The sequence below is a fragment of the Trachemys scripta genome, chromosome 2, assembly GCF_013100865.1.
Source record: "Trachemys scripta elegans isolate TJP31775 chromosome 2, CAS_Tse_1.0, whole genome shotgun sequence".
In the NCBI taxonomy this organism is placed as follows: Eukaryota; Metazoa; Chordata; order Testudines; family Emydidae; genus Trachemys; species Trachemys scripta.
In genome coordinates this window covers 87521860-87541487 of record NC_048299.1, presented here as the reverse complement: position 1 = coordinate 87541487, position 19628 = coordinate 87521860, and the positions used below count along the sequence as shown (strand labels likewise).

The window sequence follows — 19628 nt, the reverse complement described above, 5'->3', positions numbered from 1 at the left end:
GCCGATCGCGGCCCCTACTGGCCGCGGTTCGCCGTCCCGGGCCAATGGGGGCGGCGGGAAGCGGCGGCCAGTGGGGGGCCGCGATCGGCCAAACCTGCCGCGTCAGCAGGTAAATAAACTGGCCCGGCCCGCCAGGGTGCTTACCCTGGCGAGCCGCGTGCCAAACGTTGCCGATCCCTGACTTAGAGAAAATCAGAATTTCTTGAACATTTTTAGTGAGTCATGAGGTACCTTATCAAAAGGAGGAAGCTTACTTTTACATTTCCTTGGTCTATTGATAAGAACAGCTTGAAGTTCAGAGGATTTTCACTATACTAGTTCTGGATGCATCAATTTTAGTCTCTCTTCTCTTAATTTATACTAATTAAGGACCTAATTATTCCACGTAGGCAGTCAAATTAATTTGTAGGATCAGGGCCCAAATAGACTTATTTTCTGATATTATTTGCACTTTACTGGAAGAATACAGTGCAGGCACCAGGCTAAAGAGAATCAACCTTTTCTGAAATTCAAGTTTGATGACAGGGTTTTTTTGGCACATTTTTACCAACTGCTGGGGATCACCTAAATCTGCAACTTCTGCCTATTGCAAACAGGTTTCATTCAGGATTTTCTTTGCATATGAATCATTTCCAGGCATTACCTTAACTCAGAACAACATTATTCTCTGAGAAACCACGCTATGAAAGCAATCCATCCAAAGACTAGGCAGCTGGGTACCCAATAATATTGCCACTTTATTCCTGTGAGAAATCAGTGTTATAGCATTTCCTTAATACTAAATCCCTGTTTTTATTATAAAGAGGGTCTGGGAATTTTTGTTCCCTGATCCTAGGAATATTTCTCCCACAACCCCAGAAAGATAAAAAGGAGAGTTGTGGTCTTAAGATGACTCAGCAGTGGCACGTTAGCGCAGCTAGAGCAAATCTTATGCTTCTCAAGGCCGATTCCAGAGTCTTTATCCCCCATCAGAGAAGTGCCTACAATAGGACAAATACCACTTCTGAAATGTGCACTAGCGTCTCACAAATCCTCTACCTGATTGCTGAAATAGTAGTGAAAGTGCAAGCAGGAGAAGTTCTTCCATCAGTGCTGAATCCATGTTGCTGACCCCAGTTACAGGGAATGCACCGACCCAAAAATGGCTCAGTTGGATGTGTTGGTGGGCTAAGAGCACTTCCAGTCAAGTTCTGTGGGATGGACAGTCAAGTTCTCCCATAATACGCCATGAACCAAGCCCTAGAGCAGTTACAGCTAACTGTGGTTGTAAGAACCCTGGGATACATCCCCAGAATCAGGGTCTTGAATCATGTCTGCACAGTGCCGTATGGATGTGTTAGCATGCGTATGAGGCTCATGTAGTAACACAGCATGGACACTCGAGAAAGCTTGGAAAGAACAATCTGCAGGCCTGGTCACAGACTTGGGTTTACTATGCAGTGTAGACATTCCCATGGATGAGCATCCACGGGACATTTATTTTGGATTTTTTAAGTCACTTACTTTAGCTTTTAAAAAATGGGTGAGAAGAGGTGATGCAATGAGAACTACAATATCCAAAATAGGCCAGAGGTCTCATTTTTTCTCCCTACTTCAAGGCAGTCAGGCTGTTTCTTGGGAGGTGCTGCTAAGAGAACTTAGAATAAAGTTTAGCTAAAACAGGTTCTTATTGCAGTCACTACACTCTCCTTTTCAAATACCATGGCATTTGTGGGAAACACCAACGACCATAATGATTAAAATGCAAGCAAAGCAGACTAAATATATTTTCTAAAGTTACAGCTAAGCACCTTACCTGGTTTCTGAACTGTACTGCAGACAAAGTCTGCTTTCAGAGGTAGTCGCATTTCTGAAAGAGTAACAGATCCCCTGGACGGAGCAAATTCACGGGGCGTAGAAGCAGCTTTATTTTTTTTGCCCTGAGGTCCCTCATTCTTCAATTTGTTGAGCTCTTCAAGCAAAGCTTTTCTCTTTTCAGCTGTAAAGAGATTTAAATTGGAACGGGGGAAAAAATGTGTAGAGAGAGGGTGTAGCTAAGTACCCTTTGCTATCAATTCCTTTATTGGGTAAGCGTACCATTATGAAGAGTTTCTGAGAACAGAGTGTCAATATGCAAGAAGAAATTGTGCAAGAGAGTATAGTGGACTAATAGAAGGGTGTGGGGGAATGGAGGGGCAAGTGACCTTTACCCACCTAATCACTTCTTCCTTTCAGAAGAGGGATTATAACTAATCCCTAATAACCAGAGAGAACAATAGAGTGTCATCTGAACTGGATTTTCCTGGGTTTGTTATCTTGAAACATCAACCATTCAGAAATTGTTCTGTAATTTAAAGGATTAGTCTGACTATTAGCCATTTTTGAAGACATACTTGCAAGAAGGAGAAGTCTCTCTGCTTCAGCTTCTTCTTGTGACCCTTTTCCATGTTCCTCATCAATACAGCAGTTCAGAGCTTGGCTGGCCTGATGAATCACTGTCTGCTGCAAACTGATCTCATTATTCAGCTCCTAATATAGTGCCATAATAAAAAAAAAAATAATAGTGAAGTTACAAAAGAATTTTACTCTTTGCGCTAGTATCCAAAAAGAAAGCCTTTAAAACAGTATTTTCTTTAAATGGTTTCTTCCAATCTGTAGAAACATAGCAAGACAAACGAACTATAAAGCTTACAGTATGAAGTTTTACTCTCACAAGGGTTTGTCTTCCCTTCCACCATTGCTGACAACAGTACAGATGTGACAAGGCAACAAGTGGGGAACATTCAATAGAGCTGCTCACCAAAAGTTAGGAGATACATGGTGGAGCAAGATACAGATGGATTTGTAGGCAAGGGAGGAAGGTCAAAGCACAGCCCAATTAAAGCTGTATTACAATTCCTGCATAAACCTGGAAATGGCAATATCATAGATTAGTGAGAACAAGCAAGAGTGCCCAACAGAAGAGCCATGCTATTGGCCCACAAGTAATGGCCTCACACAACAGCCTCCATTAAATTATACAGAACCAAAGTACTTAGCATGTATCAAATTACGCTACATTTGTCCAGTCTTTAATATAAGAGTCCTAAATTGGGACAAAAACCTTAATTTTGCCAGTCTACGCAACATTTATTGTCTGTAGCACATACAGAACAAAAACAAAAAACCAAAAGAAAAAGAAACCACAGGAAAGAAGTAAGTGGGAGACTAGGTGGGTTTTTTTTTTTTTTTTTTGAAGTTACACATACCTGCATTTTCTGTTTAATATTAACTTGATCAGAAGTTCCATTCCTTTTTACTTCTAGTTTAGAAGCAACATCTTCTTTGCGAACTATCACTTGCTTTATTGAAGGACGATCTGTTTCTTTAAATCTTTGAGATCGATAAGCATCAATGCTTTTTAAAAGAAATCATGTGTTAGATACATTTAACATTTTAGGGTCCAGCATAGCTTTTTACATTAGCATTCATGCTTTGGGATTTGGCCCACATATTCTGAAGAAAGCCCAAGTCAACATATTTAGATGGGAGCAATTTTATTGCAAACTTCCTGTCCAGATTAAGGTTGTGGCAATATAAAGATTACATCTCTATTTTAAATAAAAAAAAAAAAAGAAAAAAAAAAGGTTGAGAAGAGGCCTTTGGTGAAGGCTTAATTGCCAGCAGAGATCTTCTGGGCATTTCACATTTTCTGTGCATATCTGGTCACTGCCACTGCAGGGGCCTCTGGCATTGGTGGCATCTGGTTCTCCCCTGTTCTCTACCTTTGGCACACAGTTTAATTTCCCTGATGACTGAAATGTTTTGGACTATCTAGAGACTTAACAGAGAGGAATCTGGGTGAATTTAATGGCCTGCAATATTAGCCTTAAACTCTATGACAATAAGAGGTAAATTCTTGATGAAGCCCTATCACAGCTAGATCACTGAAATAGTATGTTGTTGGGGGCCAAAAGATTGAAGCTTTTTCAAGCCTATCTTTCCCCTCTCCAGGAGGCACCCAGTTTAATAAAGACAAATATTTCCACAGTGACTTGATTTGCAAGTTTAAGGTTCAGACCAAGCCTCTGAAAATTTGTTACCTATATAGAAGATTGTGATCTTCTGACAAGGAGCCAATACTGTCTCCAGATTCTGCTCTAGAGACCCGTGTCCTTTGGAATTTGCCAGACTTTGGACTTTCATCACTTATACTGCTGATCTCAGCAACTGACCTACTAGGAGAAACAAAAACCTGGGGAAAAGAAAAAAATTGAGTTATGCATCATAAATAACTGGCCAGTTAAATATGGCTTATTCTGCTCCCCCCACCTTTACTTCTCTCTCCACCCTTATTTACTCTTCCCTTGCATTCCCTTTGAGTAAGCAACCCCTTACCTATATTTACATTTCCATAAAAGTCAGAAGAACTATTTAAACTGTACTTTGCAAATACACTTAGGATATACAATGACAGTTTAATGGATTGTTCCTTGCCTTTCCTTTAGGTACTTTGACAGGTGGGTTGAAACTTGAACATAAAGTTAGTCTTTAAGAACACAATGCTGCCAGCTTGACATTAAGTTGAAATCCACTAGCAAGAACCACAAACCCTTAAAATATCTTAAGGGAAGATGATGAAGTATCTTATTGCATAATTAGTTCGGTTATATTTTATTCTAAGAGAGACAGCACTGTATCTAGGACCAGAAATTAATTTACTAGATTCTGACTGATGGCCAAGAACGAGAGTCAGCAATCCTTATGCAGCCAGCGTTCCCACTGACATTAATGGGAGTGCTGGCTAAGTAAAGACTTCAGGATAGAAACATCATCTCCAAGGAAAGGCAAGTATTTGACTAGTAATGGGATTTAAAAATAACTTATTGGAAGCAGAGTCAAAATGTTCCTTTTCTAGTAGTACTTTTAAACCCTATATAGGGTTTGATCTTTCTTTAGCATTTTTGTTATTTAAGCAAACACCAAGCTGCAACTATCTTGTAAGCTAGAACCCAAGAATAACATGGCAGGAAGATTTGCCAAAATGTTTGTTATGGTTCTTCCACCACTAGACAGTGATTTCACTAGATGAAATCATAAGGAAATCCAGGGTTCAGTATGAAATGCAGATGAAAAAAATAGATTATATATCGTTTGTCCCCACCACCTCTGACTTGCAAAGCCCTATGATTTCTTTAGAAAACAAGTAGTAACATGAATAATCTTTCGGCTGTTCCATTTCTACAAAGTTGATTGTTATGAAGAAATGAAAGTTAAGAAGTGAAAGGAAAGCTTTATATTACTGAAATGCAGACACTTCACACATAAAACTGCAGCTGTTCAACTGCGGGGGGGTGGGAGGGGTTGTAGATGGTTGCTACAATGTTGCCAGAATGATTTAGTTGACCCTCCCCCCCGCAACTACATCCACACCACCACAGAAGGGCAAGTACCAGAGGAACTGCAGCTCTTTCTAACTGACAGTCATAGGAAAAATAAAGAAGCTGCTGTGCACCTCTTTCAAGCCACAGAGCAGAGTTTATCATGGATGAAGTATGCTAAAATAGAAAGGGAGAGAAAGAGATGAGGATAACTACAATTTTCCCCTTGCCTTCGCAGTATCAGTAGTAGGTACGGAGTTAAACTTTCAAGCTGACGCTGTTTGTTTCAAGGAGATCTCACAGAGCTGCTTTGGGAGTATTAAAACTAAGAAGCAAACCCAGTGAAAAAAAATTCTGCATCAGTGATTAGGTCATGGAATAAGTGGGGATAGTCATACTGCCCAAGGCATATGATGCTTCTCTTATGAAAAGAGGTTAAACGGGATTGCATGATATTTTAACAAGTGTTTAGGCACAATGGATTAAATTGGAGGGATTTGGGTTAGAATGTGGAGAACCAGAATGTAAGTATTTCACTGATTTAAAAGAAAAATCTCACATTTTATTTATATTTGTTCAGGGACCACAATACAAAATACTAACATTTGTGAAATAGCATTATTGGTGTACAGTCAAATTGTAGATCCCCGTATTTAATATCTGTTCTTACCTCTGGACTTACAACACCAACAGACTCTGCTAACGGAGTTAGCAGAGACATTGACGAAATATTCAATGAATCTTCCTGCTCATCATCACTCTCAGCTTCCAGGTTCATCCTCATTTCTTTCTTTAGTTTTTCTATGTCTGGTCCATCCTCCTGAAGAACTTCATCAAAGATGTCATTTATTACCTTTGAGCTATTCATTTCATCATTCACACTCCTCTCAATTTCACATACTGCATCTGAAAAGTCAGAGATCCCATGATTACTTATGAGCATATTCTTTTAAAGCACTGATCCACATTTAAAGCACTGATCTTTATTAAAAGAGAAGAGGAAGTAATTAAATAGAAGAGGCAGTAATATTTTCCAAGTAGTTCTGTACTGGCTTATTGCTATAACTACATGAAGTATTGACACTTGAAATCAGTTAAAGATGCACTTAGCAAACAAATCCCAACTTTGAATTGAGGTCTTAAAATTAAATGAGTGTTTCATCACTGTAGGACCAGTTATTTTTTCATTGCAATAAGTTCACACATCAGCCTTCTTATGTTCCTTTGAAGCCTGAGTATCACAATATATTTCTATTTTCCAATTATGATAAAATAATTAAAGAAACCCAGGAATGTTCATATGAATTTGATCTCAAATATATGCTTTGATAGCAAAAGACACTTGCTGAACTAGAAGCCCACTTAATTTGCGGGAAATTAATGTTTTGTTGGACAAAATAATAGTGATAAAGCTCATTTAGGACTAGCAAATGAAGTGTTACAAACCATTCTCTTTCTCTGTAAATTGCTCAAGCTTTGAGACAGATACTACTTTTAGTGGATTCTTTAACAACGTGGTCTTCAGAGGACTGCGTTTTTCAGTCTCTCCACATTTTGAAGCATCTGGGAAGTTTAAAAAAAAAAAAAAAAAAAAAGAGTAAGGTAAAGTTACTGCAGGTATGGTCAGAACTATCCACTGTGTCTGATTTCTAATTCTTAAAAAGTCCATAAACCTAGAAGGAGGGGGGGGGGGGGGAAAATCGACAAAATAGTACTATAAGTTTGTTTTGTTTTTAAATTTTAATCTGAAATATCTTGAATCTCATGGAACACCGGGGAAGACGCCTTCCTCCACTTCATGAATGGAGAGACGCTTGGATGGGAACAGAACTGACAGACTGCCACTCTGCTCCAAAGGAAGACATAGGAGCCACCGCACTACAAAGAAAACTAGGGCAGAAGATCCAAATAGCTGTGTTTGGACATGCAGAGCCAGCCCAGCATCTCTGCGCACAAGGGTGGTAAGGAGGACTCTGTCCCTTTTTCCTCTATGGGGCAAGGCACCTAGGTTCTCATTCCCTGACTGTTAAGTATTTGATGGAGTGTCCTATAAGCCTCCCAGACACTGCCAGATTCTGGGAGCCCTCTGTTGCTGCTCCTCATCCTCCCCTATGGTGATAGACACTTGGCTGCTTCACAATGCCTACCATATTGAAGGAAAGGGGATGCTTCTCAGAAGTCAGAAAGGAAGGCTTACACCCAATTGGGTTGCTCCCCAGTTTTATTATTCCAGTATGGGTAGTTACAGCGCTCACACATACTGTCTCCACTCCCTACATACACAAATGTCAGATTAATATTTTACTGTCAGTTTTTGTGATTTTAGTTCACATCTGCCTGTATCAAAAATGGCATTATCTGTTGACAGTCTGTTAAAGAAGCCTAGGACTGGAAGTGCAATGATGATACATGTCAGGATCAAGATGCATTGGCAGCACATGGGGAAGTGGTATGCCTATACACTATGCCCAGTTCTAACCAGTGCTGAGAGTTCCAAACGTTCATAACAAAGTATGAACACAAAAACCCTTTACACCAATTTTAATCATATCAACTCAAGAAGGATTGTTCTCACCTGAAGATTCTGAGGGGAGAGATTTTACTGGTATCTCAGATGCTGTGGTCTTTTCTGCTGCTACAAGCGAAGTAGCATCTGAACTAGTAAGCTGTTTTGAACAAGCTTGAGCTTGGCTTTCCTGAATAAGAAAAAATTACATTAAAAAGTCAGTCTCAGAATGTACTCTAACTTGTGGCTTGTAAAACTAAATGAACTAGTTGATATTTGAACATTCGTGGCACCACCTTATTACTTACTCAAAACAAATTTTATAAAAATATCAGTCTTATTTTGAAAGACTAGAAAATAAAAGTTACAGCTATGAAGCTCCTACTCAGATGCAATGACCCAGCAAGTCAGATTCCATGGAAAGAAGTATTTTACTTTTTAAAAAAGTATATATCCAGAAGGGCAAATTTTTAACATCGCAAAATAGCACCTACCTTGAAGGTGAGGCAAACCTACTGTTGAGATACTATTAGAATTTAAATAATAAGTGAAAGTGAAGACTGAATATTTTCTTTAAAATATTGGCAGATATAATATACTCAAGAGTGCATACACTCTAAGTTGTTTCTTTCAATTACTTTAAAAAAGTTTAAGATTCTGTAGCATGTAAGAAAATGCTAAATCCAAAGCATATCATCAGAAAGTTGGTAAACTCATACTATCTTTTCCCCTTCCCTTTAAACAAACAGTTATGGTTCTTGGAGAGAAAGGAAAGGAGAGGTACTCTAGTAATGATTATATAAACTACTTGGAATAAAAAGTCTTTTGCAGGCCTATATATGCTTGTCCCCAAGCAAAGATTAATATAGATTATTGTACATTTACATGCTTATCCATGTGTTCTGGGCTCTCTGACAATTTATAGATGGGCACGTCAAAAATAAACTCTGACATATATTACCATTTTAATTTCTGGATGTTTGCTTTTTGAATTTTCACCTCTCTCAGCACTCCACAGACTGCCCTTGTCAAACCGGCCACGAATGCAAGCAAGTTCTTTTTCACGTTCCTAAGCATAAGAGAAATATATGTTATACAAGAACATACTGTAGGCTGTAGCTATATTTTTGAAATGGTTTTTGCTGTTGTTTTGTAATCCCTAGGCAGTTTTAGAGAATTAAGAAACATTCCTGAAGATTATAAGTAAGCAATTAATATTTAGCAAATCATACCTGCTTGAGCTGTTGTGCTAGACTGGCAGTGGAGGAAGTTTCATTCTGCTTGAAAAGTCTTTCCTGGATTGTCTTTGTGTTTGGGGTAATAATGGGCGTTCTGTACCCAGTAGTAGTTGTAGCAGGACTTTGAGTGCTATGCTCTTGAAGCCGTTCTCCAAAACGTTCCAGAAAGGGTTTGATTCCTGATCCCCCTACAAAAACAATGGTTTTAGCTTTGTAAGAGTCATACACTTTTAACAACTTTTAGACCATACACACTAGTTGCTTTCTTGTAAGGCCTTCAATGTTTTGCATACCTTACTCCACTATCTTTTGAACATGCTCAGCATGTAGTTGTTGCTCTTTCTCCAAACAGAAGACAAATGGACATTACAGCAGGGCAAATCAAAGTTTAGAGTGGGAGAGGCCTCTCAATGCAAAGGTCCATCAACTGATAGTTAAAATGGCTTAGTTCCTCACCTACTCTCTCCAGAACCAGATCTCACTTACAAGTCAGTACAAAGTGGCTGAGAAATACAAGGTGGAGAAGCTGCTTGGCATTTACCTTACTTTAAAATAGCATTATTGAGTATAATAGCATAGATTTGTCTTCTACTCTAAGTGAGTCTTGGAAAGAGAAACATAGTGAAGCAAAACTGTAGAGCTTAAAAAAAAAAAAGTTCAGTTTGCCAATCCAGCTCAGTTCTTTGTAAAGCTGATCAGCTAGGTACATGAGACTGTTTGATTACTTTCAAGTAGTCTTCCCTAATCTTCTAGCGTCACATCATTAAGAGTCACTAGAAGTGCTCTCATAAAAATCCAAACATCACACACACATCTTTAGAAACTGAGAAATGGATGAAAGTTTCATGCTGTAACTCCTGTTTAAGGTATCAACCGAACACCTCTTTGGTCCATATGCAGCAAGAACCTATAGGATTTAATAATTTGCAAATCACTTTAAATGCACCAAGTTGGCTAGTGTGACATATCACAGCCACATGGAGTATCTTTGGAGAGTATTGCATAACCGTCATAAAGTTAATATGTATAGTTGCAGGCCAGGGATTATGTTCTACTCCATAGTGGACGGTTACTGCAGCTCATCCAAGAACTAGAAACAGTGGGGATAATTCTTGCAGTAACTGAGACTATAAACAGTTCCAGAAAAGTACCGTCACTTGGGGTGGTTTGCATATACTGGTTCCGGACTGTCTCCTGTGTCTTTTGAGCCTAAGAAAGAACTTGGGGGTATAAAAAGGCCAGCTTGAACCGATTCAATTAATTATGATCCCAACAGTCAAAGGTGCTGCAAGCCTAAACCCCTGGTCAGAAGGGAAAGGGACGTTGATCCCTACCCAGAGTGGCAACTGCTAGAGGCCTGAAAGAGCAGAGTATTCCTTCAGCAGATCACGGAGAGGGTTCAAAAACACCAAAATTGTGACACTTGGTTTTAAAGGGATTGAAATATTCTTTATGTTTAAAGAAGTTAGTTCAGAGTTTAAAATGGTTCCAGTTCTCTTAAATTATTACTAGGATGCTTGATTAGAATTCTATTAGTAAAAAGTTACAAGAAATTCTAATCCATAATTCAGAATATGAACAGCTAACCATTACATGGTATTGTGGAAGCAGAGATTCTCCGACCGCATAGACCAGCATTAGCAAAAAGGTAGTAAACCTCAAGGAAAAAAAGATTAGTACAGTTAGTTGGAAACTGTTACAATAAGTTAAATTTAAAACTGAAGGTAATGGTTAAAAAGCAACTATATCACTCATTGCTTTAAAAAACACAGGTCACTTACCTGGTGTTGTAGGCTTATCCTTATGTTCAAGTTGCACATGTGTTCTTTTGATTGGCTCTTCTTTGGACTGAACTGGCTGGGATGAGATTGGTTTTATTGTTGGCTTAAGTTCCTCTGTTTTCTGGGGGCTGCAGGGCTTCTTTTTTAATAGTTGTGGTACCTCGGGTTCCTTAGGACTGGGATTGGTTACTTTAGAGGATTTTGCTAAGTAATTTGGTCCCTAAAGAGAAAAAGAAATATACATTTGGCTATGATCTTAATTAAATGGGAAGACCACACATTCTTCACTCACCCAGAAAAGACTAGATTAAGAAATGTTGCATATAACACTGTTTGAAATCTGAACACTCTTATTTCCCAAGAGAACAATAGAAAAGACAGAACAAGTTACATGATGCCTTTAAATCCAATATATCAGTTTTTCAATATTTGATTACATAATTTGCCACCTGTTAGACGAATATTAAAGAATATGTGTAGCCTTAATTCTAAATTCAGTGGAACACTGCAAGTTCATGAATGGGATAATTTTCATAACAGATGCTACTACTTTCAGATGTCTGACTTGCATTTTATAAAAATGTTTACATTTACAGTTGAGAGTTACAATTAACCACATGAACAATTGATTTCTAGAAGCCAGACCCTCATAATTCCTGCCTGTCAAATGAACTCAGGGAGCATGCCACTCTTACAGATCCCCATTGGTGACTAAAAAGGAGTGCAATTCACATACATTTGGAAGCCATTGCTCCCCTTTCTTGCTCATATGGTCCATCTTAATTTTTGCAATGAAAAGAGAAGCAGCTTATGATACCTTTTAAGTGTCAGATGATCAATGGTATTAAGATTGAAATGAAAAGCAAGAAATAATTAAGGTTACTCATTTTAAAATGGTCATGATCATTTGCCACTAAAATTCTGATTAGACATGTATGGTAACATCCATCCCACAAAAAAAGACATCAGGTTAGTTGTTAAATTTGATCACTCACCAATATCTTAGAGGTTCCTGGTTTATTTACAGATTCCTCAATAGCCCTTTGAGAACAGGATGCAGCTTCCTGCTTTCCACTGCCGCTATTGATTCGAGCAGATGCTTCACTTGTAGTGGACAATTTGGATAAACAAGTAGTGCCAGGCTGTTCTTGTGTATTGTTTTGCTTTGCAGATGGATGACTTAGATCATTTTCCCAGGAACCAATTGTAGCAGCAAGGTTAGCTAAACGGCCTTTTCTCCCAACTGGGGTGTCACTTGCAAGAGTTGGCTGTTTGGGTGGGGAAACAGCCTGTTCTTTTGACAGGAGGGGAGATAGGGGAGAACTTTCAGATGGATCTGAAAATTAAGACAGGTAGTTAAGAGCTACACGCACTTTTTGAAACATAAGACCCTAGAAAGAGTCAACCTTTTGTAAAAATAAAGTTCCTATGCAACTCAATTACAATTGTTGTTAAGTTAGGTTATTTTGCAAAGACAATGGCAGATTATTTTACTAGAACCCAAGAAATGTTAAATGTCTAAAAACTGATTACACCAAGTTAACAATTATGTAAAAATCAGATGGGGTTTGGCAGAGTGTACAGAAGGTGTATTCTCAATGATTTCCCATTTTTTGGGCACCCATTTCTTTTCCCACAGTATTCATATTACAAAAAAATATAAAAGTCGGGAATTTAAAGAAATCCTGTATCAGAAACAGTCACTGAGAAAAAAAAAATTCTCCAGTGCTTGCTTACTGTCACAACAAAGAGTTTAATTTTTAAATTATATGAAGTGGGACATACCATTATCATCCCAGTAACGTCGCTGTTGTGCCAGTTTCTGCATACGTGTTTTGACTGTAAGGGCTACAGGTACTTCAGATTTCAAGTTCTGCTCTTCCTTCTCAACAAGCAGTGGAACAGGCTGAACTGAGGGAGCCCTGTTATTTGCAGTTGCTTGTGGCTGTGCAGTCATCTCAGGAGGAAAATGTTTCATGGAAGTTGAATTAACTGGCTGTCTATTCTCTGAACTAGAAACAGGAACCTCCATGCTGTCAGAACAGAGCCTTTTTGATGGGGATGGCTTTGTACTAGGTTTCGCTGTAAAAGTTAAAAGTATTTGAACCAGTCAGTTATCAGCCATCATCTTCACAGCCTGCAATTAAAAGTATTGAACATGCTCCATCTTTCTGAAATAGCTTTTTAATTTTTAAGCCCTCCACTATGTCTTATGCAAGAGTTCCTTTAAAAAAAAAAAGGGGGGGGGGAGAAGAATAGTTGCCCAGTCTTTATGTCCATCATCAAATCTTGATTGTCCCTTTAAACTCTGCATTCCCCAATGTGTTTCAGTACTAGTAGCTGAGAGTGACTTTCATAGCAGTGATTTGTTTAAACTTAAGTGGGCACTAAATTGAAGTTAGTCAGTCATCTGCAAGACATTTGCCACCAATTTATTGGCTAGTCACATTTTGGACCTAATTAAAAAGGCAGGCAATAGCATCCCTTACTGCTCAGTTTAGAAAGAAGAGGGTTAAATTTTGGTGCTAAAAAGGTAGTATTTTTTTTAGTCAAAGCAGTATGTGTCAAAAGAAATAAATGGGAGTTTTCACACAGAAACAGTGAGCTATGTGATTTTTCAAGAGGTTCTTTATTTCTGTACTATGCCTATGCAAGATACCTTCTTCACTGGGCAAAGGTGACTGGTTACTAGTTTCTGACAAAGGTTCTCTAGTTCTCTTTGTCTGCAGCGTGGGCCTCATTCCTGCTGTGGGTCGCTCAGCCATTTTCTTCTGTAAGTTCTCTCGCCTGGCACGAGTTCGTTCAAGAAGTTTCTAAATATTTAGAAAGGCACAGATTGTTACATACTTCAGTATTCTAGTGGAAACGCATGTTACTAATAAAGTATAAATTACTGAAACACTGAATTTTTACAGTAAATTCTCAGTTACATGTTTCTAACATCCTACGCCAGAGGTCCCCAAACTGTCAGGCACGCCCCCCTACGAGGGCAGAGGAACATTCAGGGAGTGTGGCAGGGCCCCATGGAGGGTGCGGAGAGAGTGCCACCCAGCCCCACTACGCTCCCAGCTCTGCTCTGGCCACAGCCACAGCTCCCGACACCGCCCTCAGCCTCAGCCCCTGACTGCGGCCTGGCCACAGCTCCACAGTCAGCCCCGGCCCTGCTCCTAGCCTTGGTCCCTGTCCACAGCTCCATTTCTGGCCCCAGACCCATCCCCAGCTATGGCCATAGCCCTCTTACCCCTCTCTGCGGTATCTCCCCCCACCCCAGGATCCACAGACAGGTGTGGGGAGGAGATATGGACAGGAGTAGGGGGGGGGTACAACACTGAAAAGTTTGGGGACCACTGTCCTATGCAAAAGATTCCCACTATGGAAACAAAAGATTGTACATCTTTCAGATGTTGCAAACTTACTAATTACACTATCCTTCTAAATAAAGAAATTCATAAGTAATGACAGTGACTAATAGTGAATTAGTGACAATTGACTTCTAAACTACCAGGTGACAGTAGCATTGCTAAAAACAGTCAACTTTTTGGTTACTAGTTTGGGTTTTTTTTTAAACCAAGTTGCCAAAATTGGTGTACACGCCAGCTACATTGCAGATGTGCATTCTCTACATCAACCCTTCTAGCTGACTGAGGTGCACCATTAACAGGTTCTGAAGTGAGCATGACCAAAGGGATGTAGGGATTAGAGAGATGAAAGAAGAGCATTTTGAAGATGTCATGGATGCAGAGGATGCCATTGAAAAGAAGAGATCTGTACTTGCATGTTTAGACAGCAAAAAACAAACACAAAACCACACCATCACAATATTTATCTTTATACTGACATAAGTATTCCATTTAAAAGAGGAAATATTTAAACAAAGATATATCAGTTATGTCCCCAAATATATGGGATATTTCTTCTGATCCACTGATCTAATTGTTATAGTTCACATACCATTTGGGGCGTACTGACCTACTCCATTACGTATAAATCACTTCAATGAAAGTTTAGAACAATGTTTCTCAAACTGGGTCTCTTTTACGGCCTGCTGCCATTAAAGGTTTTCCCTTCTAGTGAGAGAATGGTATGGTAGATCTCAAATCAATGAAGCCTACACTCAGAAAGACCTCAAGACTTTTGGAATATGCTGCTCAAACAGTTTCATTTTTATTTCTGCTGCCTGTCCCTCCCTTCTCACATTTATCTCCAGACTTCTCCTTGTCCAGATCTATTCCACCCCCAACAATCCTTTATTCGTTGAACTTTTTGAAACTTCGCACTTTTAGAGAGAGGTACGGGATTGACTCTGTGTACACAAATCTGCAGAGGGACAATAGGGTTGAGGTCTGTTATTTCTCACCTCTGTATATTGTTTATTTATTTAAAAACATTTTTGCTATTAACAAGCATGTTATCTTTGGAGACACAAATCCACAGTTTGAGAACCGCAAAATTAAGCATCTCTGATGGTATCTTCTATACTGAGTCCCATTGGGCAGATAGAAAGATTAACCTAAATAATCTATTCAGAAGCCCCTTGAACCCCATAAAATTGGGTCTCTAATCCATGAACTATTGGAACTCATTTACAAAACTTTTCTTAAACATTACATGAATATATTGTCACATACTATAGATTTAGAATTTATAATCCCTATTCCACGTTGAGCTATCTTTGAGCTATTATCCTAATTAAAACTATCTTTAGACAGGATTTTTCCTCAAAAAAGCATTTTATCAAAAAAATCCTATTTAAATAAAAAAATCTGATTTTTTTTTTTTAAATCATTGATTTTTATCCACCCTGATAGTCAACCTGGAATTTGTTGCCAGGGCATGTTGCGAAGCCAAAAGTATAATTGGGGTCAAAAGAAGAATTAGATAAGTTCATGGAGGATATGTCCATCGATGACTATTAGCCAAGATGGTCAGGGATGCAATCCCATGCTCAGGGTGTCCCCAAGCCTCTGACTACCAGACTGGGTGAGAGGGATTGGAGCACTTGATTATTGCCCTGTTTTCTGTTCATTCCCTTTGAAGCATCTGGCATTGGCCAATATCAGAAGACAGGATACTGGGCTATATGGACCATTGGTTTGACACAATATGGCCATTCTTATGTTCTTGTTGTATTCCTAATGGAATGTCAATCTCAGCAGTTCTGCGTGAAAGCAAAACGCTGACTCTAAATTTCTGTAACTAACAAAGGAGGACTGGAAAAGTACATGAAGCCAGGAGTGCCTGTACTGACAAATTGCATGTCAGTTTTGGACTCCACCCTGTTCCCTTGCTCTACCCACAAAAAAAAGTGAAGTGCACAGGGAACCATGCATGTGTGAGAAAGTTTTCAGATGCAGAGACTAAGTAATAAATATGCAGCAAAGGAATTGTTAAATAGCATGTGTAAGGTGGGACATGCAGAGTTATTCAAATACACATCCACATTCCATTCTGTTCCGTTAGCCCAGTCTGAGCTAAGTTTCAGTTGCTGCAGCTAGTATGTCATTTAAAAAGAATGTGCAGCTCCATTGTTGAACTCAAACTTTTACTGGTTTGCAGCATGCTCAAATTTTCCAAGTAATAGTCATAACTCAAATTCTGCTCTTACACACTTGATGAATAAGCCACACTTTGAAGTGACCGTTAGAATTAGTTTTGAAGCCCACTGGCATTTTGGGGAGGAAAAAGAAGGGGAGAGGGAAAGAAGAGAGTCTTACCGTGTTGTGTAAGGGTTTTGCCAAGGGCTAGAAGTTTAATTAGAAAGTTCGTAGTTTTTAGTACTTGCCATAAAAACATACTAAATGTATACACAGTCCATGCATGATCTATTATCATATCTTAAAGGTGCATACAAGCGTAGGGCTCCAAGTTATCCTACTTCTCACCTACACAGCTAAACATTGTTAAGGGCGTGTCTACACTTAGAGTACTGCATAGGCGTAACCGTGCCACTGTAGCACTTTAATGAAGACACTCTATGCCCAAGGGAGAGAGGTGGTAGCTATGTCGGCAGGAGCAGCTCTCCTGCCAACATAGCACTATCTACACCGGGGGTTAGGTTGGCATAACCGTGTCGCTCAGGGGTGTGGATTTTTCACACCCCTGAGTGATGTAGTTACATTGAGATAGGTCTGTAGTGTAGATGAGACCTAGTGATAAATTGGTAGCTGACATTCAGAAGTCAAGATGGTGTTAGTTTTTGTATCTAAGGCTATGTCTACACTGTACTTTCGTCAGTAAAACTTTTGTCGGTCAGGAGTGTGGGTGAAAAACAAAACCAAAAAAAAAAAAAAAACCTGCCAACAAAAGTTTTACTGATGAAAAGCGCTAGTGTGGACAGCAATTCGTCAGCAGGAGACACTCTCCTGCCAACAAACCTACCCTCATTGGGGGGTGATTTTATTTTGTCAGCAAGAGAGTTGCCAACAAAAAGCAGCTACACTGCGTACCTTACAGTAGCACAGCTATGCCGCTGTAAGGTACGCAGTGTAGACATAGCCTAATATCAAGAGATATATTATTATACAACTAATGTATCTAAAATATTAAACAGATGGTGCTTGGTATTTAATTTTAGTTCGAGGAAAGTTGTGGTTAGGCTTGAAGGCTGACCAATACTAGCATATCATACTCCTTTCCAGAAATAATGGAATCAGTTCCTCCAAAAAGTTGTTACTTGAAGGACACTTGTCTCTTGAAGCACTGGAGAGAGATAACCGTTAGTATTGTGAAATATTTGAATAAAGTTTACTCTAAGGAACAGCCTAACAGCTCCAGATTGTACTTCTCAAAATTCAATTATGTACAAGGTTGTGTGCATATTGGAATACTTCCCAGCATGCAAAACAATTTTAAACTCAGTTCAGTTGTTTGGACTTGAAAAGAAATTTAAGACAAGTCTCATCAGGTCACCCGCTACCAATTAAGGAAGCAATGTTAAGTTGTTTATATATAACAAACGTTACATACATAGAGAGACTAGATGGACTCAGTTTTAACATAAACTAAAGGCACAACTACTGTTTCTGCTCCAATTTAATTAAATGAGTGCTACCTCTTTGTGCAGGCTCTCTTCAATCATTTAAATTAAATCACTGTAAAATATTCAGATACTCTTCAAACATTTTAAGAGTGTATTGGGGGGTTGCAATAATTTAACTAAAATCAGTATAGAATTAGTTTTTAAACTTCAGTTACATCAGTGCACAAACTGTTTAGACCAGTCTCAGTTAAGATTTTAAATTTTATCATAGGAGAAAATCTGATAATCTGCATTCATTTTGCATTTATATATAATTGATAAGAGTGTCAAATGTTTTGGGTTAAAAAAGGGTAAATTGGACTTTTTGAGACCCTTAGTGTTCAGTACAACATATTAACAACCTGCACAAGTCACCTCCACATTGGTACCTTGGTGTCATCTCTTTGGAGTTAGGAGAGCAATTCTTCAGATGTTTTATTTTCTGTAAGTAGCACGTTTAGATCAATTGCAACCACCTCACTCAGTTCACCTTGAGTGCACATTTTGTATTTAGAAGCCACACATCACCTAAGCGCAGCCACGTCTAACAATCATCTTAGAAGCAGCAGCCGCCGCCTTGACCATATGATAAAGTCAGGAAAGGGAGAAACTCCACCAGGGTGGCTACATCTGCCAGAGGCGCTACGTGGGAGTGCCCTGCCCGATGGCCTCTAGTCTCTCCAGTGCTACAAGCGAGAAGCCCGTCGCACCCCCCTACACCCGGGACGGGACGGGAGGCAGACACCGCAGCGCCGCCGAGACAGACACGTTTTTACGGGCTGTATAACGCGAACCATCAGGCAGCCAACCGCGCAAGAACTGACACTTCAGCAGCAGCAGGGGCGGAACCTTATTGGTCTTTGCCGGCTTTGATGCTGGAGCTGGGGGGAGGGGGGGGCTCACCTCCACCGGGAGCCCCCCCCCTCTCCAAACACTGCCAAGCCCCCCTCCTCCCCCGAACAGGGCACCTCGCAGCCCAGGAGCGTGTTGAAAGAGCAACGGTTTGGGCTGGGGACGGGGAAGAAGGGTCAGAATCGATTCACACCGAGCTCGCGGGCAGCAGCGACCCCCAGCGCCCCGATCCCCCCCCCCGGGGGCCGACCTCCCCCCGCCCCCCCCCCCCCCCCCCACGGGGTCCGACATCCCAGCGCCCCGATCCCCCCTCCCGGCCCGCGACCCCGAGCGCTGTTCCGACCCCGGTCGTTTGCTCGCTGTGGGGGAGGGGACCGGCCGCTCACCTCGGTGAAGGGGTCCATTGCTGCTGCTGCTGCCGCCGGGCGCCCCCCGCTCTGTCCCTTCTCGCGCTGCTCCGGGAGTGGCTAAACCACCACCCCAAACCGCTCTTCGGATTTTGAATTTCAGCGCCTGCCTCCACTGCGCACGCGCCACGTGAGACACTTCCACGCTAAGGCCAGCCTGCGCGGTCACGTGATAGCCGGGCTCGGGCAGGGAAGGGAACCAACCCCCCCCAGGCTCCCTCTTGCGCATGTGCACTCAGAAGTCTCAGCGCAACCTAACCCACGGATTGAATCCCGATCCTCGTTGTTTGTGCAGGGGGGAAAGGGGCGGGATAAAAGCTGTGACTGACATGGGCACGGGCCGTTCGGCGGGCAATGAGTGCGCCCATTCACCGTAGGGGCAAAGGGGGGGCCGAAACAAGTACAAGGGAAGGTTGCCAACTGTCTAATCATACAAACCCCCCCCTTGCTCCGCCCCTTCTCCGAGGCACTGCCCCACTCACTCCAT

At 40.5% G+C, this 19628-nt stretch overlaps 1 protein-coding gene across 4 annotated transcripts in view; it reads right to left on the bottom strand.

Moving 5' to 3' along the window:
- ANLN (anillin actin binding protein) overlaps positions 1-19230 on the bottom strand; it is a 41360-nt gene extending 22130 nt beyond the window's left edge. For all 4 annotated transcript variants that reach the window (XM_034761203.1, XM_034761204.1, XM_034761205.1 and 1 more), the window contains exons 1-14: positions 19121-19230; positions 13524-13677; positions 12650-12946; positions 11860-12200; positions 10865-11084; positions 9078-9271; positions 8807-8914; positions 7915-8035; positions 6786-6902; positions 6010-6245; positions 4062-4213; positions 3228-3375; positions 2373-2508; positions 1796-1978 (exon numbers count right to left, since the gene is read on the bottom strand). In XM_034761203.1, coding sequence (XP_034617094.1) covers positions 1796-1978; positions 2373-2508; positions 3228-3375; positions 4062-4213; positions 6010-6245; positions 6786-6902; positions 7915-8035; positions 8807-8914; positions 9078-9271; positions 10865-11084; positions 11860-12200; positions 12650-12946; positions 13524-13677; positions 19121-19138 — 2425 coding nt within the window. In that variant the 5' untranslated portion in view covers positions 19139-19230. The remainder of the gene's footprint in view (positions 1-1795; positions 1979-2372; positions 2509-3227; positions 3376-4061; positions 4214-6009; positions 6246-6785; positions 6903-7914; positions 8036-8806; positions 8915-9077; positions 9272-10864; positions 11085-11859; positions 12201-12649; positions 12947-13523; positions 13678-19120) is intronic.
- Between the last annotated feature and the right edge of the window lie 398 nt (positions 19231-19628).